The sequence below is a fragment of the Malaclemys terrapin genome, chromosome 5 (assembly GCF_027887155.1).
Source record: "Malaclemys terrapin pileata isolate rMalTer1 chromosome 5, rMalTer1.hap1, whole genome shotgun sequence".
In the NCBI taxonomy this organism is placed as follows: Eukaryota; Metazoa; Chordata; order Testudines; family Emydidae; genus Malaclemys; species Malaclemys terrapin.
Window position 1 is genome coordinate 14,155,939 of NC_071509.1, and position 21,487 is coordinate 14,177,425.

The 21,487-nt window shown below is 44.7% G+C and overlaps 1 protein-coding gene across 1 annotated transcript; it reads right to left on the bottom strand.

Annotated features, from left to right (window-relative positions):
* Nucleotides 1-5,611: 5,611 nt before the first annotated feature.
* On the bottom strand, nt 5,612-18,558 carry THNSL2 (threonine synthase like 2). The gene is made up of 9 exons (XM_054030204.1): nt 18,445-18,558; nt 15,697-15,932; nt 13,737-13,931; nt 13,090-13,242; nt 11,874-12,104; nt 10,039-10,187; nt 8,528-8,653; nt 7,434-7,585; nt 5,612-5,919 (listed from the first exon to the last, which is right to left on the bottom strand). Exons 2-9 carry the CDS (start codon nt 15,917-15,919, stop codon nt 5,715-5,717), a joined length of 1,434 nt encoding a protein of 477 aa, XP_053886179.1. The 5' UTR covers nt 15,920-15,932; nt 18,445-18,558; the 3' UTR covers nt 5,612-5,714.
* Between the last annotated feature and the right edge of the window lie 2,929 nt (nt 18,559-21,487).

The following is a 21,487-nucleotide window of genomic DNA, read 5'->3' on the forward strand; positions in this document are numbered from 1 at the left end:
TGTCCCCAAAATATGCTACTTTGGCATTACATAACCTGTGTTTTCTAATGAATGTTTTCAGAAGGGACACTATGGACAGACTGAAGGCCAGCTGACATTTACTCTTTCATCAATCATTAACTCAGAAATCAACTGGTTTTTGAGGAAGCTCTTGTGGTTGTGCAGGTCTTATACAGCCAGTTGACCCAGGTCAGTCCCTTCTAATTTTACCATCTATATGTTGTTTTTAGGGTTGTCAATTAATCGTAGTTAACTCACATGATTAATTTTAAAAAATTAATCGCGATTTAAAAAATTAATTGCAATTCATTGCCATTTTGATAGAATACCAACTGAAATGTATTACATATTTTTGAATGTTTTTCTACATTTTCAAATATATTGACTTTAGTTGTAACACAGAATAAAAGTGTACAGTGCTCACTTCATATTTTTGATTACAAATATTTGCATTGTAAAAATAAACAAAAGAAAGAGTATTTTTCAATTCACTTTAGACAAGTACTGGGTGCAGTCTCTTTATTGTGAAAGTGCAACTTACAAATGTAGATTTTTTTGGTTACATAACTGCACTCAAAAACAAAACAATGTAAAACAGATCCTACAAGTCCACTCAGTCCTACTTCTTGTTCAGCCAATCGCTAAGACAAACAAGTTTGTTTACATTTACGGGAGCTAATGCTGCCTGCTTCTTATTTACAATGTCACCGGAAAGTGAGAACAGGTATTCGCATGGCACTTTTGTAGCCGGCCTTGCAAGGTACTTACATGCCAGATATGCTAAACATTCATATGCCCCTTCATGCTTCAGCCACCATTCCAGAGGACATGCTTCCATGCTGATGATGCTCGTTAAAAAAAAAATGCGTTAATTAAATTTGTGACTGAACTCCTTGGGGGAGAATTGTGTCTCCTGCTGTTTTACCCGCATTCTGGCATATATTTCATGTCATAGCAGTCTCGGATGATTACCCCACACATGTTTTCATTTTAAGAACACTTTCACTGCAGATTTGACAAAGAAGGTACCAATGTGAGATTTCTAAAGATAGCTACAGCACTCCACCCAAGGGTTAAGAATCTGAAGTGCTTTCCAAAATCTGAGAGGGATGAGGTATGGAGCATGCTTTCAGAAGTCTTAAAGGAGCAACACTCCAATGCGGAAACTACAGAACCCAAACCACCAAAAAAGAAAATCAACCTTATGCTGGTGGCATCTGACTCAGATGATGAAAATGAACATGCGTCGGTCCACACTGGTTTGGATCGTTATGGAGCAGAACCCGTCATCAACATGGACGCATGTCCTCTGGAATGGTGGTTTGAAGCATGAAGGGACATATGAATCTTTAGCATATCTGGCACGTAAATATCTTGCAATGTCGGCTACAATAGTGCCATGCGAACGCCTGTTCTGACTTTCAGGTGACATTGTAAACAAGAAGCGGACAGCATTATCTCCTGCAAATGTAAGCCGACTTGTTTGTCTGAGCAATTAGCTGATCAAGAAGTAGGACTGAGTGGACTTGTAGGCTCTAAAGTTTTACATTGTTTTATTTTTGAATGCTGACCTCTCTGGCATACCCCTTTCAGACTGTGAGGCTGTGACAAGCTGCAGACTGCTCCCGGTCCTGCACTCACACAGACATTTACACAGGGGGGCACACCCAGCTGCAGTTACATGAATGCTTCTCCTCAGCCACTCGTGACCTAACAATAGAAAGGCTCCAGCCAATTCCCTGCAGCTCCCTAGCCTTGCACTGTACTGTCCTGCCCTGGTCAAAAGCCTGACCAGTATAAGATTAATACCTAGTTCCCCCCCCCCCCCAAATGTGGAAAGGATATGCACCAGTTTTTGTTCACTTCAAGCAACACACTTTCAGGTAAAAAATATCAAACAAATGCATTAACTATAGTTAGATAGATTTTAAGTGACTATAAGTAATAGTGTACAGATCAAAGTTAGTTACCTAAGAAATAAACAAAATCACAATCAAAGTTCTATACACTAGACATGGTTTGTATTAAGCAGTGTCTCACCCTGATGGTACAAACAGTCCACCCATCTTCCATACACTGGTAGGGCTTTCTTCTTTCCCGCCTGGGACCCTCTTCCCCAGTTCAGTCATTGTTCCTAAGGTGTTTCCAGGTGTTGAGTTGTGAGGGGATGGGAGTGAGGCCCACTGATGGTGTCACTTCCCCCTTTTATAGCTTCTTCCATATGGAGGGAACTCCATTTTCCAAGCAAAGTTCCCAGCACAATTTATGGAAAAATACAGGCACAAGATGAAGTCTAGAATCCCGTGAGCTGGTCACCTGCCCTTGAGTGCTTGGACGAGTCATAGCAGCCATTACCCATATATTGGCTGAAGCATTCACAGGAAAGCTCCTCAGGTGAGGATAAGCTTTTCCCATGGCCCACTGTTTTCGCTGATGGGCCATCACCATGAATAGACCATTCACAATGTGCTGGCTAGACTGGATGTAAACTAACTTGTGGGAGTTGCCCAAGAGCAAGTACATCTGAGATACCAACGCATAGTCAATATTCATAACTGCAGATACCAAAATGATACATGCATACAAATAGGATAATCATACTCAGCAAACCCTAACTTTTCCATTGACACCTCACATGACATATTTTGTACAAGGTACATCACCACAATCATATCACTATGATAAATATGGGGCACAGAGTGTCATACTGTGTCAATGTCCAAGTGCAATGTCAGTACTCTCAGTTAATTTTCTGCATGACCTGTCTGATTATGACAATCCTGCTCCCAGAATCCTCTAGCAAAATCAAACTTATCAAGCCTACCATAGGCATGTCAACCACAGTAATTCATAATAATTCAGCACCATCCCAACAGAGGAGGTGAATTCAGAATGGATGCTTCAGTGCTACAAAGCGAGCTGCACACTGGTTATTTGAAAATGAACTCCCAAGTCTTACAGGACTTTTCTTGTGTATGTATGTATGTATGCAGGTGCGCTTCTGCACCGGAGAGAGACACAGAGAGGTAATTATTGACTTGCAAATTGTTCTGATTAGAGAGGAAATTATTCCACAATCTCCATATAAAGTGCTCAGATACTACAGCAAGGTGCATGGTGCAAACATCTCCATAGATAAATAAATGTGTATAATCACATCTCCCAGTGAACTATGAATGCATCTGGTGCAAATAGTGTGGGTCTTATTTGGCCACTGCTAGGGTTACCATATTTAAAAACTAAAAAAAGAGGACACTCCATGGGGCCCTGGCCCCGCCCCTTTCCCACCCCAGCCCCGCCCCAACTCCGCCCCTGCCCCAAAGTCCCCGCCCTAACCCCCTCCTCCCTCCCAGCCACGCGAAAAGGGCTCCCCAAGCGCTACTGCCTTCACGGTTTGCCAGGCAGCCTCCAGACCCTGCGCCCCTGGCCGGCGCTTCCCCAGCGCAGCTGTAGCCCAGGAGGGGAAGCGCCCAGCCGGGGGCACAGAGTCTGGAGGCTGCCCGGCACACCGTGAAGCCGGTAGCGCTCAGGCTTCGGGCAGCCCCCTTGCCTCCGGACCCCAGCCGCCGGCCGGGCACTTCCCCTCCCGGGCTCCGGCTGCTGTGCTCCTCCCCTGACTCTTCGGCTCTGTTTAAGAGCCGAGCTGCCCGAGCGCTCCGGCTTCGGGCAGCCCCCATGCCTCCGGCCCCCAGCCGCCGGCCGGGCACTTCCCCTCCCGGGATCCAGCTGCTCTGCTCCGGCGGCTGGGGTCCGGAGGCAAGGGGGCTGCCCGAAGCCGGTAGCGCTCGGGCAGCTTGGCTCTTAAACAGAGCCGGAGAGTCAGGGGAGGAGCAGAGCAGCCACGGGAGGGGAAGTGCCCAGCCGGTATTTTCCCGGACATGTTCAGCTTTTTGGCAATTCCCCCCGGATGGGGGTTTGATTACTAAAAAGCCGGACATGTCCGGGAAAAACCGGACGTATGGTAACCCTAGCCACTGCTATCATAAGTCCTTATACCTTAGCTGTTACCTCAGGCATCATTAGATGGTAAGTATTTAGGGGCAGGGATTTTGTCTAGGTTTGGTCAACAATATACTTGTAACTAAGGGAATCCATATGTCTTGAATAGGTAGATCATAAACTCTGCATAAGGAAATGAGTTGTGCTACACACAGTGTTTATTTATCTTATGTTCAGCTGTCATACAGGAATAACTGCGACAGGGACATCCTTTGAACATACAAAGCCAGCCCTGGATCAGCCAAGATTTCACCAGATTGAATCTCATACAGTCTATTCACAAGAGTTCATATAGTGGACTATAGAACCCATTTTACATATAGTTGATCTTTTAGGCTAAGATTATCAATTTAACATGTTACATGGCCTCTGTCTGTGACTCTGTGCTTCCCTGATTTGGCTTGACAGATAGAAACTAAGTTTTTGAGAAAAACACTGACTCTTTTCTATAGGATCAGGAATCATTTTCTCACCATGGATATTGCCACCTTGTTGTAAGCAGCTGATCAGTGTCACCATATACCAGTCCAAGCTCTCCCCAGCATCCACAGCACCTACCTTCCCTTAACTGAAACAGCTTCTCCTCTTTGGATGCAGAATGGCTTCATCCCCCCCACACGGAGAGTTTTATTGTTCGGCTACCCCCCGTTATTTTCAGAGATGTGACTTATTCCACATTTAAAAGTTAGTTGCCCACATTCACAAGTGCCAAATTGCCTGCCTAGCCTGTGAGCCCTATTACCACAACTGCCTGTGCAACTCCACTATTTGTGCATGCAAATGGCCAGTTAGCTGCATTACCGATGGGGCAAGTACCCCACCTGCAGGCACTGAATGTCTGTGCATGCAAATAAGGTATGGAATTGCCCGTGGAAAAATTCACATATTGAATTGTGAAGATTAGTCCCTGAAAGTATTGTTGAAGCATCATCTGGCATTGTTTGTTCACCTAAATGGAGATCCAAGTCTCCAAAGACTCTCAATGGCTCCTTGAACAGTATACAGGTGACAACTGTTGAGCACTCTTTCAATTTATGATCTAGTTTAAAATACAGAAAAAAATAGGTTGCAGTGCCCACTGGTGGACAGGTAAAGAAAATGATAAAATTCAGCATTATCAAGATATCAAAAAATGGATACAGTAGCCAGAATTCAGCACTGATTTTATTTACTGTACTTTGGACAACAGTTCATTTTTGTTGCTTATCCAAATTACAACATAATTGCTCAGGAAAAAATCATTACAGCAATTATTCCTCTACAGATTTTTTTTTTTACTAGGGAAGGAAAGATATGGGATTGGAATTGTGTAAAGCCTTAGTCAGATAATGATTCCTGTTTGTAAGGCACTTTGAAGAGAAATTTGAAAGAACTTTTCCATAAGGGTTAATAGGGATAAAAGCTATATGGGTCCAGAGACTTTAAATGGGATTCTATCAAAGTGACTCTAAAAACCCTATAGAATTTGACAGGCAGAGCCTTTCTATACATTTTTTAAAACCATTCTATAGAATTCAATTGAGAATTATATTCCTGTTACAGAATTCTATCGCTTTGGTTACATGCTACGTGGCGACATTATAATCCTCTATTGAGTTCTTTAGGACTTTCCTAGGAAGGGAAATTATCAGAAAGCTTAAGCATCATTAAGTCAGCCTTGTCTTTTATATGGAACTGTCCAGGTATGGCACTACTGAGGATCAGATGAACTCCACCTATGTGTGTCTGCGCTTGGCAATAGCTTCTATTCTGTCTCTTAGGGTTTTTGCCCAGTCGTCTTCTCTCCTCAGTGTTGTGGACCTGGTCTCCATCGAGTTTAAAGCTTGGATCTCAGGTGGAACCTCAGGAATGAGCTTTGCTCTGAGCACGGCATCCGGGAACTTTGCTGCCGAGGCGGGTGCTAAGCAGCACCTGGGTCTGCTGCAAAAGAGAGAGAGAGAGAGAGAGAGAGACATAGGATGTTGTGTACTGTTAGTAGTTCTGGAGTCAGTTGGGTGTAGACGCACCCAAATAAAAGGCCCGCCCCCTCAGCTAAAGGGGCAGAACCACCAAGCCTAGGCTACTAGTGATTTCTGGGGAAAATTAAAGAGAAGACAGGAGTGGGGTCAAAGATTAATAACGAGGAAGCCAGAGGGGGACACTGAGCAGAGAACTCCAGACAGTGCCAATGGCTCCTCAAAGGTGTCTTAGAAGTCAATGGACACCGCCCAGAGGTCTGATCTGAGACGGGAACAGAAATAGGCCCCCGGGTCGCAGAGTGCCCCTTGTCCAGCTTCCTCCTCCCAGTGTGATGGATGGTCGACCTGGCCAGTGCCAGGATGAAGTTGACAAGAAGGTCCTGCAACTCTGTGGGGCACAAATGGGGTCTGACTGGCTCAAGAGGGGCAGGAAAAAGTGCAGCCACAACCTCAGTAAGAGATTATGAAGGAGTTGGAAGAGAGGCTACAACCTGATGCACCCATGCTGATGTGAGCCAGGATCTCCCTCTTTCTGCAGAAGGAACAGGGGTCAGGGGAGTTCATGAACCACACCAAGTACACGCCCATTCTCATGGCTCCATGAAGGAGCTAGCAGCTTCTATCCGTGGAGGGCTGTGGGAATACAGTGGAGGTGCTGGGGTTCCTCACCTCTTCAGGTGGCAATAAGTCCCACCACTTGGTGTCAGGGCAGGACACAAGGGCAAGGAAATAAACAGTATCGAGCACAAGCGTGTACAGCTGTTTCCTGGATGCGGTTCAGAGGCAGGCCAGCCAATGAGGATGTCATGCAGCCAATGAGGTTAGCCTAGCCTGAGTTTTAGCAACATACAAACGAGCGAGCAGCACCCGTGAGGATACAGTAATTCGGCCCTGGCTTTATAGTGTAGTTGTCCTCATGGGTGCTGCCTTCTTACATGTGTGTAGCTAAAACTCCCAAGGTTCCTTGTGCTGAGGTAAATCGAGCGGCTCCATGATTCTCTTTCAGTGAACAGTGGGAGAACTTGTCCCTTCTTCTGGGCACGCGGGGTGGAAGGGACTGTGGGGAAGCAGTGAGGACTATCAGCACTCGAGTGGTTTAGCCCGCATCCTCACTACAAAGTGGGTGGGATACCAGCCTGAGTGAAAGCAACAGCTGACTCTGGCCCATAATCCCAGCCACGCCAGTTAGCCAAGCTCCAGCCTCAAACATGTGTGTTACACCTCTCTTTAAATACTGCCTCTCACTGAACAATTATAACCAAAATTATCCTACTGCCAACTACATGTGCATCATCAGTGTCAAACAGCCTCCTCAAAGAATTGGAAAGACTTGAGCAAAAGCAGAATGCCAAAGTCTCCTACTAAAAATTAGGGCCCTTTACGGATGCCCTCCACCCAAGAAGCTCTCTCATAAGATCACCCGTGGTGTTAGCCACTTCCTGAAAGGAATCTGGCCTTCCATTAGTAGCTTCTTACTTGCTGAGATGGCAGTCCAACTGCTTATAATGGTAGTGAACAGCCACAGCTGAGTGGGGACATAACAGGTAGCGATTATCTTCCCAACAGCGTCTCATTGCTTGAACAATGTCTTCATCAGATGCTGAACATGAGCTCAGCACTTCAGAAAGCTGGAGAACCAGGGAGATGGAAAAAAAACAGAAACAAGACCCCCAACAATTATACACAAAAACCACAATAGAATTTACATTTAATGTCAAATCATTTTTAAAAATGTATTAAAAGTTCATTCTGTGATGTTACCACTTGTATGTAAGACCTTCTTATTTGTTAGGATCTTGAATACAAGAGAGACGGGTACTTCTGTCAGACACATTTATACCATCATCAGAGTCAGTCCAGCCTATGCAGGGTTTTGCACACCCAGCTACGTCAGTTAATAAATGCACTTTGTTGGCAGACACAATGCAACTGATGCCGGTATCTGAGGATATCAATCCCAAACCCTACTGTATGTGATGGGTGCAATAATATATATGTTTTATGATTTAACAAGGACTTTGATAGTGTTTCTTTCCCATGGAGACAACACACACTGAAACCATTAGTTTACTTTTCACCTTTGATTTTTCTCCCTTTCAGCCTGATGCCTGATTCACCAAAGCTCTTGCTTAAAAGGTTAAGCATGCATGTAGACCCACAGAAATCCATACAACCACTCACAATTTAAAGTTACGCACTTGATTAAAAGCTTTGCTGGCTCAGAGTGTTGGACAGTGAAATTACATTGTCAAGGAGCGTTTTGGTCCTAAGTACAAATAATGCACATGCTACTGGACTGGGGTTTCTAGGGCTGCAGGCGAATGTTTAAATACCAACAAAATAATTGTAATGTTTAAAGAAAGGATTATTTGACAACATACCTATGCACACAGGTTTTGTAAACGCCTGTCTTCCGCCACCCTACCTACAGATATCTACATTTTAGATCTGAGATGACATGGCATGATCCCTTCAAAACACTTGCAATATTAATATTTAGTCTGAAAACAGTTGATTTAAAAAAAAATGTGATGGAAAAGTATTTACTAAACACACATGAAGGGACTGACCTTTCTGTGCAATTCTTCTGGGAGTGTAAGGTTTTTCGACATGTAAAACTGTTCCATCAGAGTTTTAATCAAGCTGCCATCACAGTCCGAAAGCAGCCACAAGATTCTCTCCATATTGTAAGGTTCCTATAAAAACACACACTCCACACATGAGCCTCCATCCAGAGAGGATCAAATTCAGAATCTGGAGCACCGGTGCTCTCTAGTTGGATACTTAGTGCGGTAGATACTACTGTACCGCACGGCTGAGCACCTCTTGTGTGCTCAATGGGAGTTGGAGATACTCAGCTCCCTGCAGGATCAGGCCTTGTATAGTTGTGTCAAAATAAATAGGGCTGGAAAAAGAAAGGACGAGATCCAGGTGGAGAGTAAGCCTGGGGTCCTGCCCTAGACTGGGGGTTCCAGCAAGAGCCGCATAAGGGTAAATTAGCTATAGAGAGCACAGGAACCTCCGGAGATAAACCAGAGATAGGTAAGGAGATAGGGAGGTGGAGTAGGAGCCCTGGGAAACAGCAACAGAGTCCTAGATTGAACAGATCTAGGTTGCTAGTCACAGGGTCCCTGGGCTGGAACTAAGGAGTGGGTGAGCTGGGGGCCTGGGGCTGCCCTACCAGCCACTGTCAAAGTGCCACAAGACCTGCAATTGGAAGAGAAGACTGCCTGAGATGACATACTAACAGCTTGTCTGGAGGGACATTGTTACCCCAGAACAGGGGGATTATATAGTGACCTGGCTAGAGGTCAGGAAGAAAATTAGCAGAAATACTGACATCTTGGCAGAGACCCAGGATTTTTTAATTGCACATCAGGATGAAGAACATGGTTGACAACTATACTTCTCAGGTACAATGGAACTTTCTACATCAGGGGAATGGGGGAGGGATAGCTCAGTGGTTTGAGCATTGGCCTGCTAAACCCAGGGTTGTGAGTTCAGTCCTTGAGGGGGCCACTTAGGGATCTGGGGCAAAATCAGTACTTGGTCCTGCTAGGGAAGGCAGCGAGCTGGACTCAATGACCTTTCAAGGTCCCTTCCAGCTCTAGGAGATGGGATATCTCCATTAAATTTTTTTTTTTTTTTTTATTTAGGGGAAAAGCTCATCTATACAGGAGATAGAGCTGTCTCAAAGGCAGTCGGAGACTGTGGAATTACCGATCTGGAACTACGGACCATCACAAACCTCCCCACCTTCTCCAAATGCCAGGGACACTTCTTCAGCCTGCCGTTGGTACTATAAACACACAGCAACACGTAAACAAAACAAAAAAATCCCTACCAAAACACCACACTGCACACACAATTCTCCCACTAGGGAGACAATCAGAGGGCGAATGAACCACACGTGACATGTTCGTCACATCACTTCAAGCACTACTGGAAGGCACTCAGACTCTGCAGTGACAAGTGTGGTGTAAGAGCCGATGTAGAACAGAATATGGACAGCAAAATAATTTTAGTAGCTGTATCAGTCAATATAGTATATATGATCTTTCCTTCTTTACCAGACACATACCTGAATATCCATTGCAGAAGCTAAAGTTGGCTTAACGCTCCCAGAGAATGAGAAATCTCCATGCTGAATTGCCCTGTGCATAATGTCGTTATTATTTACCACAGCGACGAGTTGGATTGGAAGTCCCATTTTCTGTGCAATATATCCAGCTAGGAAAGAAAAATTCAAAAACGTGGGCTTCAGCCCCATGATGAAACACTCATAAAGCAGATTTACCAATGAAATCATTGCTCCTCCATTTGTGCAAATTTATCAGGAGAGGCCAAAACTTATGTTCCATAATGCAGTTCTATCTTTAATATACAGGTATAGCTCAAAGAAACTACAGCTCCCAGTATGCAATGCTCCATTTGAGCAACCTCACAGCAAGAGAGACCACTGCATGGTTGGTCCTGGAATCTCTGTGGACCCCACCATCATATTAAGAGATGTAGTGAAGAAAGGGGGCTCTGGAAGATACTTTTCATTCAAATGGGATGTGACCTTTGAACTCTTGCCAACATGCTAATGCAGCTTTAGATAGATGCCCCTGAAATATCATGAATGCAACTTTTTACATCACCCCTTGTATTGCTTTTCCAATAGATATGATTCCCCTAAAGTTAAAAACGCCAGAATTGTACAGTTAGGAGAGAGCTGTTACCATGATTGTCCCTGCCCCCCACCTCCCAAAAACAGGATAAAGTTCAGTGCAAATGGATGTATAATGAGTCAAAGCTACACACAGGCCAGATTAATTGTACTGGACAAACTGGAGAAATGGTCTGAAGTAAATAGGATGAAATTCAATAAGGACAAATGCAAAGTATTCCACTTAGGAAGGAAAAATCAGTTGCACACATATAAAATGGGAAATGACTGCCTAGGAAGGAGTACTGCAGAAAGGGATCTAGGGGTCATAGCGGACCATAAGCTAAATATGAGTCAACAGTGTAACACTGTTGCAAAAAAAGCAAACATCGTTCTGGGATATATTAGCAGGAGTGCTATAAGTAAGACACAAGAAGTAATTCTTCCACTCTACTCCACACTGATTAGGCCACAACTGGAGTATTGTGTCCAGTTCTGGGTGCAACATTTCAGGAAAGATGTGGTCAAATTGGAGAAAATCCAGAGAAGAGCAACAAAAATGATTAAAGGTCTAGAAAACATGAGGGAAGATTGAAAAAATTGGGTTTGTTTAGTCTGAAAAAGAGAAGACTGAGAGGGGACATGATAAGTTTTCAAGTACATGAAAGGTTGTTACAAGGAGGAGGGGGGGGGGGATTTGTTTAACCTCTGAAGATAGGACAAGAAGCAATGGGCTTAAATTGCAGCAATTGTGGTTTAGGTGGGACATTAGGAAAAACTTCCTAACTGTCAGGGTGGTTAAGCACTGGAATAAATTGCCTAGGGAGGCTGTGGAATCTCCATCACTGGAGATTTTTAAGAGCAGGTTAGACAAACACCTGTCAGGAATGGTCTAGATAATACCTAGTCCTGCCATGAGTGCAGGGGACTGGACTAGATGACATCTCAATGTCCCTTCAAGTCCTAGGAGTCTATGATTCTATGAATTCATGTCTAATTTAGAATAATCAGATCCTCAGTATTTTCTCTCTTCAGTATCCAACTCATTCTGTTCATGTGTCTTTCTAACATGGTCATCCCCATATTTTCTACATATGGCACCATAGCACTGTTCTGTGTCTTGTATGACACCAACAATGCTATTGGTACTTAAATATTACTAATCATGATTTAAGTGGTTCAGAAAAAAAAAAAATACAACCTCCCTCATCGCAAGCCACTTTTTGGTTTTAAGACCCAAAGAATGTCTTTCCCCCACACCTAACCTGTGATATTTCCTCCACCCCCTGTTGGCACAACGATTTCCACAGTTGGCAGTGGAGTCATGTCCATGGATGGAGTGCATTGAAAGTAAGCATGGAAGTAGTGAGCGATCTGCACCATAATCCTAGACCAGTTGATTGAGTTCAAGCTCATCAGATTATGTTTTCTAGAGAGATCTGCATCAGCGAACAATTCTTTGATCAGCTCGTCAATTTTATCAGAATTTCCATGAGCTGTGAAAAAGAAAAAGGAACAATCAGGAGTATTAACTGAAGTGTTGCTGAAATTAGTGAATTAGGCATAAAATAGTTGTTTTCACCTACCGAACAGGATTCAAGACTGATAGGTTATTCTAGCCATCGAATTGAATTTGTGGAGGTGGAGTTAGCACACATATAGAGGTCCAACAGAAATATTTGGATCCAGGTGTGGGTTCCAATTCTGAATTACTCAGAATTCCCAACTTTTAAGGGTGTTTGGATCTGGGATTTTGGTTTGGGCCCATCTATAGGTTATTCCAAAGTCATAAAATGAACCAGCGGCAGAGTCAGGACTTGAACCAGTGTCTTATGGCTCCCAATTCTTTTCAGTAACTCAGAGCGCTGCCTGGCCAAAGGGAGTCATGGTAGGGCCCTACAAAATTAATGGTCCATTCTGGTCAATTTCACAACCATAGGATATGAAAATTGGTCAATTTCATGTTTTCAGATGTTTATATCTGTAATTTCATGGTGTTGTAACCTTGGGGGTCCTGACTCAAAAGGGGGTGTGTGGAGGGTCACAAAGCTATTGTAGGGGGGCTGTGGAATTGCCACCCTCACTTCTGTGCTGCTTTCAGAGCTGAACTTGAAGGCAGCAGCCCCGGAAGATTCCTGGAGGTGGACGTGGGTTTGATCTTCTTTAGGTCTGGGAACCTATTCAGACCTGAAGAAAAGCTCTGTGTAAACGCGAAAGCTTTTCTCTCGCACCAGCTGAAGTTGGTCCAATAAAAGGTATTAACTCACCCACCTTATCTCTCTAATATCCTGGGACTCACATGGCTACAACAATACTGCATACAAGCCATGCTGATTGATGGCCCAACATGGCCCACAGCGGGAGCAGTTTGTCACACAATTCCCACGAGGCTTTCTAGAATTAATGGCCAGTTCACATTGGGATTGACATTAACATCAACCCAGCAATAGTATGAAGTAGATCATCCAACAAAATGCAAACCAGTAAACACGTGGACGTTCTCTTCGATCACCGTCGTCATCTGCAGTTCTTGGATCTGGCTGCAGAGATCTTTGGGTAATAGAACAAAGATATCCATGTTGTTTTCCCCTCGCACACTTTCAATTGCCGAGCTACCGGTGTCTCCCGAAGTTCCTGTTTCACATGAAAATAATCAAGGACAAAATAATTATATCTACTAATTAAGAGTTAATTAAAGACCGAAAGAGCAGCCACATTTGTTTTCACACAGAAGGGTGCACTTATCAGTCTGGATTATTTTTGGTTAGTGCCGGGTGTACGGCATTTAATACTGGAAAATGAGCACTTCCCAATAGGCAAGTGTCTGCATCACAAACCACTATCAGCAGAGACACCAAGGAATGAATGGGAGGCTGAACCAGTAAAGATGCCCTCTAGGTCAAGTGAGGCATACTGACCACCCTGTTCTGAAGATAACTAGGATGTAAACCTCCAGGGTTATCAATCCAGTTTCACTCATAAGCACTAATAGGAGGGGTGTGTGTATATATAGTATATAGCCCAGTGCTGTGGACCCACATAATGACCTTTGCACCATTTGGGTAGCCGCTGCACCGGGGTAAATTCCGAGTACATTGCTTGCATCCATCTGTTTAGCTGTAACCTACCAACTAGAATAGTGATGTGCTTCTTCCTTTTCTTCAGGAAATACTGTAAAAACTGTCCTGTGCAGGACAAGGACAAGTCCTTAAAGGCATAAGTTACACCATGCCAGAGCTCCAAAACATTCAACCCATTCTTCAGCCTGGCCAGATGCACAACATTTTTGTGTCTGAACCTCCGGAAGGCGTTGTCAATCAGATCTGGAGGGAAGCAGTTGAAGGAGAGACTATTAGAATGGGTACCAGGAATAAACCTCTAACACATCACCTACATGATCATGGTTTGCCAAGCTTGTGAATCTTTACTGAAAAACCAAAGACCCTCCAGTACTGCAGAGCTAAGTGAGGGATAGACAGAAGCCCAAGACATTATTCTCTTACAAATTAAGAGTCTGATCTTCAGTGTAAATTGAACAGGTCCACTGACTTTAACAGAGCCACGCTGATTTATACCAGTTGAGGGTCTGACCCAGTCAGATCTATTTTTACAATTAAAACAAGAATCAACCAATGTTGCAATGTACAGGCTCAGGTGGATGGTCCCCACTGCCCTCTAATGGACACAGTGGCCTGGTCTACACTTGGTGCGGGGGGGATTGACCTAGGATACACAACTTCAGCTACGAGAATAGCATAGCTGAAGTTGACGTATCTTAGTTCGACTTACCTCACGTCTTCGCAGCACAGGGTCGATTGCCGTGGCTCACCCATCAACTTTGCTTCCGCCTCTCGCCAAGCTGGAGTTCAGCAGTCGACGGGAGGGCAATCGGGAATCGATTTATCGAGTCTAAACTACACACAATAAATCGATCCCCGATAGATCGATCGCTACCACCAATCTGGTGGGTAGTGTAGACATACCCAGCGAGACTTTGGTTAGGTGCTATATTAAAATCTAACTGTATAAACAGAACTGCGCAACTGTCTGTTAGAGGCCATTTATGGCTGACAGCTAAGGAGATGCTGCTTTTACAGCAGGAGAATCCAAACTCTTTCCCCACGGTTGGAGAGAAATTTGAGCATCCATGGAGTGCACCACAGTGACAGCTCTGAAGCACCACGAGGCCACCGATTTGTTACAAGGTGTCTTTACCAAAACCTACACCTGGCTTCATGTTACATGCTTGTTTTGTGATCCATTTTGCCAGGGGAAAATATAGAACCAGGAACACCTGGCAGAAGGAGGAATCAATTTGCCACATATGCTTTTACATCTGTTTACAAATATGTGTTAATTAAAACAGTCTGGACCAAATTCTGACAGGGTGCTACCCAAAGGCAAAGAAAAACCACACACACAGCAAGAAAGGAAATTTCCTCCTTAATCCTGTCTACACCAATCAAAAGCCACATAGGGTTCCACAGGTCTTCTATGATAGGAGCCACAAAGGTGACAGAGCCTGCTTATCTTTTCCATGCACGCCCTCTGATACACCAAAGGTCTTATCTTATACGCTCCTAGAAGGCATCTTCTACATGGAATAGCCATGTGGGCAGGGGCTGCTGCAGCCAGCATAAAGATGCCCAATACCACCGATTTTGCAACATTATACATACTATATTTGCACCCACTTGCAGCAGAGATCTGCCTTCCTACAGCAACCTGGGAATCTGCATTAGCCCTTCAAGAGAATGACATTTATAGACAGAGACAGAATTTGGCCCTGTGTTTGTTTAAAGAGAACCTTCTGCTAGCCTTCAGAAGAGGAGCAGATCTCCAACAATCTAGTTTAACAACAAGATACACCAAGTGGATGAAACAATTGGGGAAGGTAAAGGACAGGGTAACATTATAATAACCATGGAGATTCTGGCCACTAAGGGCCTTCATAGGTCCAGTGAGGATCAGGGTTATTAGGCTGATGGGTTAATAGGGGGTAAAATAATAGTCTCATCTAAGAGCTTTGATACAAATAGCGTGAACCCTACAGCAGGCTGCTTGGATTGCTGTCTAGTTTGCGTTTACCATTCAGCTCTTTCCGTGGGATTAGTTCAGACGAGATGAAGAGTGAACTCAGCTCTTTCACCAGCTCTGGATAGGAGAAGACACTCCATGTTCGCAGGGTGTTATAGTCCAGGGTAGGGATTTCCTGGGGCATGAAAAGGCCACCGTCCGGTGCATAGCCAGAAAAGAGGGCGCCTTCAAAGTCAACGCTCCTGGCTTCTCCTCGAGTGCTGATGTACCTCATGTTTCCAGCGTCGCTGCAAGAGACGTGACAGTTACACCAGGGTGCCCTAGGGGAGAAGTCTGGGGTATCACATGACAGGGAGACAGACAGACAGACGTTCTGTCAATGCTGCTGTGCCCTATCGGTGTCATGGAAACTGGGAACAAGACTGGCTTCAAGCCTGATTCATCAAGACAACTAGTGCTCTGAAAGTGCAATGGGGTATTCTCAGGCCAGGAGATTAGAGGGACCCTGATGTTCCATGAGGACTGGGAGATTTATTTGGGGAAGGAGAGAACTTATTTCTCTATAGAAACACTTCTCTTGGTATTGCTCCTGCCCACAAAATACCACTGCAGCTCCTACTGAAGCCAGAGGGAGCTGTGGTGGCTCAGCATTTTGAGAATTAGGCCCTTAACTTTATCCTGAGAATTTAGGCCTATATAACTTTAGCACAGGCAAAACAGAAGATGGCACCACACCAGAAACCTGGGCAAGAGGACTGCCTACTAAGTAAAGTTCACAAGCCAGTGGAAACCAACTGGATCGGAGAGACCCTGCTTACCGCATACCACGGGAACACATTAGCACCGTAAGAGAGGGACACCGAAACACAGCTCCTTCCAAAAATGATGCTAGTACAAGGCCTAGGCCCACTGTCTGAAGTCAATGGCTGGATTCCCACTGAATGCAATAGGAAGAGAATTCAATAGCTTTTCTAAAAGATCCACTGTAGGAATTATTTTGGGCAAGTTCTCTGGCCTGTGCTATGCAGGAAGTCAGACTAGATAATCATAATGGTCCCTTTTGGCCTTGGAATGTATTCAAGATGTAAAACATTAACTGGTAAGTATTAGGCCCGCCGACCCCAGCAGCCCTGCACCGGCTGGCCCGCCGACTGGCCAACCCCAGCCCCAGCCGCGCCGGCCGGAGCAACCCCAGCCCCTCTCCCTTTAATTGGCTAACCATTTAAACAATATAATTTTAATTGTTTAAACTGTTAACTTTTTAAATGATATTTTACATCCCCAGAATGCACGAATGGCTCAGAATCTCAGCTTTCATTGGAAAATCAAAGTTTTTAGCCATCATGTTTGTGGATTAAAACTGGAAAATGTGAACACTAAAGACTTTCAAAACACAGTACATAAAAAGAGCCTAAACTCATTATTTTTAAAACTCGCATGATTTTTCAAGAGTCCTGAATCATGATATTTCAATGTTGGGGGTGACAACATTGTATACAGTATTAGGGCACGTCTTCACTACCCGCCGGATCGGCAGGTAGCAATCGATCTATTGGGGATCGACTTATCGCGTCTAGTGAAGACGCAATGTAATCGATCCCTGATCGCTTTGCCGTCAACTCTGGAAATCCACCGCGGCAAAAGGCGGAAGCGGAGTCGACGGCAGCAGTTGACTCGCCGCCGTCCTCACAGCCAGGTAAGTCGACCTAAAATACGCAACTTCAGTTACGCTATTCACATAGCTGAAGTTGCATATCTTAGGTCAAACCCCCCCCCCCCCCCCGTAGTGTACACCTAGGGTTAGACTGTAAGCAATTGGGTGCAGGGACCATCTTTTTATCCCGCATCTGTACAGCACCTAGCACAATGGGTCCATGATTGGAGCTCCTAGGTACATCACTGCAATACAAATAATAAATCATCATAGAGTGTAGGAAAACCGACGGCTTTCCGATTCAGGCATGCAGCATTGGAATAAGGAGGCGCCCCCACACCACCCGGAAAGCTCTCAGACAGAGCAGGGTGAGATTTTTCAGTGACACTTTTTTTTTTTTTGGCCCAAAAATACAGATTTGGGTCGACCAGAACGTTTCCAAATTTGTGTTAAATTCACCAGATTGGTTCAATCGGGAGGAAATTCTGACACTGGATTTTTTTTATTCAAAATTACGTTTTATTTCAAAATATTTGATTTGAAAAAAAAAAACCCAGCTGGAGAACACAACCTGCTGGAGGGCCCCAGAATGAGCCTGGCCAGAGAACCGAACAACCAGTTGCCAGCCCAGCGCTGTTATGCCAGCAGGGGGAGGAGGGGCGCTCGTCCTTGCCATGTTTGTTTGCAGTTTTGGGGCAGCGGTTTGTAACCTGTCCAAGCCAGAAGCAGCAGCCCCGCACAATGCAAAGCTCCTGCCAGGGGGAGCGTCTGCCAGCCCCAGCCGCGGAAAACCCACCGCTGTGCAAATCAGAGCCAGTCCCCACGCGGCAGCAGGGCGCTCTGCAGACACTCGAGCACTGAGAGCCGCTGTCCCCAGCAGGAGGCGGGCTCTGGGGTGCAGGAGCCCAGGCAAATACCCCCCCGGGCGGTCAGTTACCGGCTTCAGCCCCTTGGCGCTTTGGAAACTGGCAGCTGATCCGGCCCATCCCGCAGAGTGTGAGCGGGGAAGGCGAGCCCTGCCCCACGCAGCTGGCTGCAAGGTTGCCCCAGCAGCAGAAAGCAATGCCCGCTCTCCCCCGAGCAGGACTCAAAGCAGCCCCATAGAGCCGTCCTTGCCCCGCCCAAAGCGGCAGGGGTTTACTTACTAATTAGCAAGGCATCAGCCACCCAATGCACAAGCCGACTAGACTCCGAAATAGAGCAAAACCAGGAGCCCCCAGCCAGCTAAGGGAGCTTCGCTTTATTTCCCAGGCAGCAAGCCAGCCTGTGCCTGTGTGCTCCCTGAAAACACTCCCCACTCCAACTCACATTGGGACTGCAGGTTCCTCTGTAAACAGGACTCCGGTTGTAAGTCAAAAATATGCATAAAGAATCTTTGCAGTTTCATCCGTTCATAGATATCTGGATTCGTTACAGACAATAATGAATAAAGCTACACATTCCCCCTGGGAGGTAGGTAAACAACTAAAATCCACATTGTCCAGATGGGGAAAGCGAGGCACAGAGTGGTTATGTGACTTGCCCAAAGTCAGACAACAAGCTAGTGGCAGCATCAGGGCTAAAACCCAGATTTCCTAGGGCCAATTCCTCTGTCTTAACCACAAGACAACCTTCCTCTCTTTCTAGCTTCTTTTTCTTGCATCAGTTTATAAAGGTTTGTTTTTAGATGGCTGTATTTTGGGGACAAGGTGAGTACAGAATGGATACTTCAGTGCTACAAAGTGAGCTGCACACTGGATATTTGGAAAAATGCACTCCCAAGTCTTACAGGACTTTTCCTCTGTGTGTATGTATGTATGCTCGCGGACCAGAGAGAGACACAGAGAGTTAATTATTGACTTGCAAATCATGTAAAGTGCTCAGATACTACAGCAAAGTGCATGGCATAAAAATCTCCCTGGATAAATAAATGTGTATAATCACATCTCCCAGCGAGCTATGAATGTGCCTGGCACAAATAGTGTGGGGCTTACTTGGCCACCACTATCAGAAGTCCTTATACCTTAGCTGTCACCTCAGGCATCGCTAGATGAGAAGTACTTAGGGGCAGGAATCTTGTCTATGTTTGGTCAAGTGCTCTGACATATTTGTAACTGAGGGAATCCATATGTCTTGAATAGGTAGATCATAAACTCTGCATAAGGAAATGAGTCGTGCTACACACAGTATTTATTTATCTTATGTTCAGCTGTCATACAGGAATAACTGAGACAGGGGCATCCTTGGTACATACAAAGACAGCTCTTGATCAACCAAGATTTCACCTGAGAGAATCTCATACAGTCTATTTGCAAGAGCTCATAGAGTTGACTGTAGAAACCATTTTACATATAGTTGACCTTTTAGGCTAAGATTCAGTGTAGGTGGCCATGAATTCCACCATCCCTGGAACCAACAGCCAACTGCAACCAGACATTGTCATCACCAATGAGAACCAAAAGAAGATCGTCACAGTGGACGTCATAGTGCCCTTCGAGAACAGGACCCTGGCTTTCCGCAAAGCTCGAGCTCAAAAGGTGGAGAAATACGCCCCTCTGGCCAACACTTTGAGAGCTAGGGGTTACCAGGTTCAAACTCACATTCTGTGATTGCCAGAGCCCTGAGCACATAGTACCCCTGCAACAAGCGAGTGTTGTGGGAATGCAGAATTGGTCAGTGCTACACTCAGCTGATGCAGCAACTCATGGTGTTGGATGCCATCAGGTAGTCCAGGGACATCTACCTAGAACACATCACCGACATCGACAATACCAGCAGAGATGAGCTGGGGTGCCGATGAGAAGCGCAGTCAGGAAAGTAACTGGAATACTTCCCTGATGGATTGTATTTTCTAACTGACAACCTATCCTAAATTCTCAATTACTGAGGGACAATCTTCACTCATTGCTATATTTGCTTTCTACAACCAACTCTCTGTTTAACTTTTCATGAGTGATGTACCTGGATATTTGGATGCTAATATCTAAACTGCATTGTTCAATTTATTAACCTTCATTTGGGATATTGCAGATTATGTACTATATGTATTCAATGACTTTTAAGACAAACTTTGTACTTTTGCATAATTTAAGCATTATACCCATATGTACAGACACACTTTCCTTAAACCCGTGTATTATATAATTTTAGCATTAGCTTTAATAAACATTTTTAAATCAGTTTAGCATGTTATATGTCCTCTGTCTATGACTCTGTGCTTCCCTGATTGGTAGGGTGACCAGATGTCCCGATTTTATAGGGGCAGTCCTGATTTTTGGATCTTTTTCTTATACAGGCTCTTATTACTCCCCACCCCGTCCCGATTTTTCACATTTGCTGTCTGGTCACCTTACTGATTGGTCTTAACAGAGAGTTTCCACCTCTAATTTCTATTATTCTATGTTTTTGAGAAAAATACTCACTCTTTTCTATAGGATCAAGAATCAGGATAATGCCACGTTGCTGTGAGCAGCACATGGCTGATCAGTGTCACCATATATCAGCCCAGGCACTGCTATGGCCCCTAATGGGACTTCGACCCAGAAAAATCAGATCCAAAGGTACAGAGCCATGCTGATAACAACTACAATTGAGTCTAAAGCCTCAGTCCTGCAAACACATATGCATGTACTTCATTTATGCACATGAGTAAAGTTCAGCACATGCACAAAAGTTTGCAGGATTAGAACCTAAAAGAGCATCAGGGTTCATCTAGCTGCCTTGGTCATTAGTGCTGTGATGTCACAGAATAATTAGAACTGCAAGAAAGTTCTGCTCTAACGGCTTGTCTAGTCCTTCCCTGGTACATTGTGGTAGAAATGGTTTCCTAGCTGTCATAGCTCTTAAGGCCAGAGGAGACCACTTTGATCATCTAGTCCTGCATAACACAGAGAGAGAATTTCACCCTGGAATTCCTGTATGGTGCCCAACAATTTGTGGTTGAATGAGAGCATCTCTTTTAGAAAGACATCCAATCCTGATTGAAAGACTCCCAAGATATAGAGAATTTACTACATCCCTTGGCATGCTGTTCCAATGGTTAATTGCCCTTGATGTTAAAAATGTGTGTCTCATTTCATTATTCCTGAACCATTGTTTGGAGATGGGTGTCAAGTTCAGCTTTGAATTTGTTTTGTTTAGATTTATAATGCACCAAAAAGAGGCGCAGTTCCCAAACTCTAGATGCTTTTGACCATCGTTTAAAAGAAC

Bases quoted from the DNA above. Each gene is read 5' to 3' on its own strand.
- THNSL2 (XM_054030204.1), bottom strand. From the start codon at position 15,919: ATGAGGTACATCAGCACTCGAGGAGAAGCCAGGAGCGTTGACTTTGAA. The intron at 8,654-10,038 runs GTATGTGTCTGG...GTGTTTTTATAG, and splicing joins CTTCTGCAATGGATATTCAG to GAACCTTACAATATGGAGAG. The intron at 7,586-8,527 runs GTCAGTCCCTTC...CTGGTTCTCCAG, and splicing joins CAGAAGAATTGCACAGAAAG to CTTTCTGAAGTGCTGAGCTC.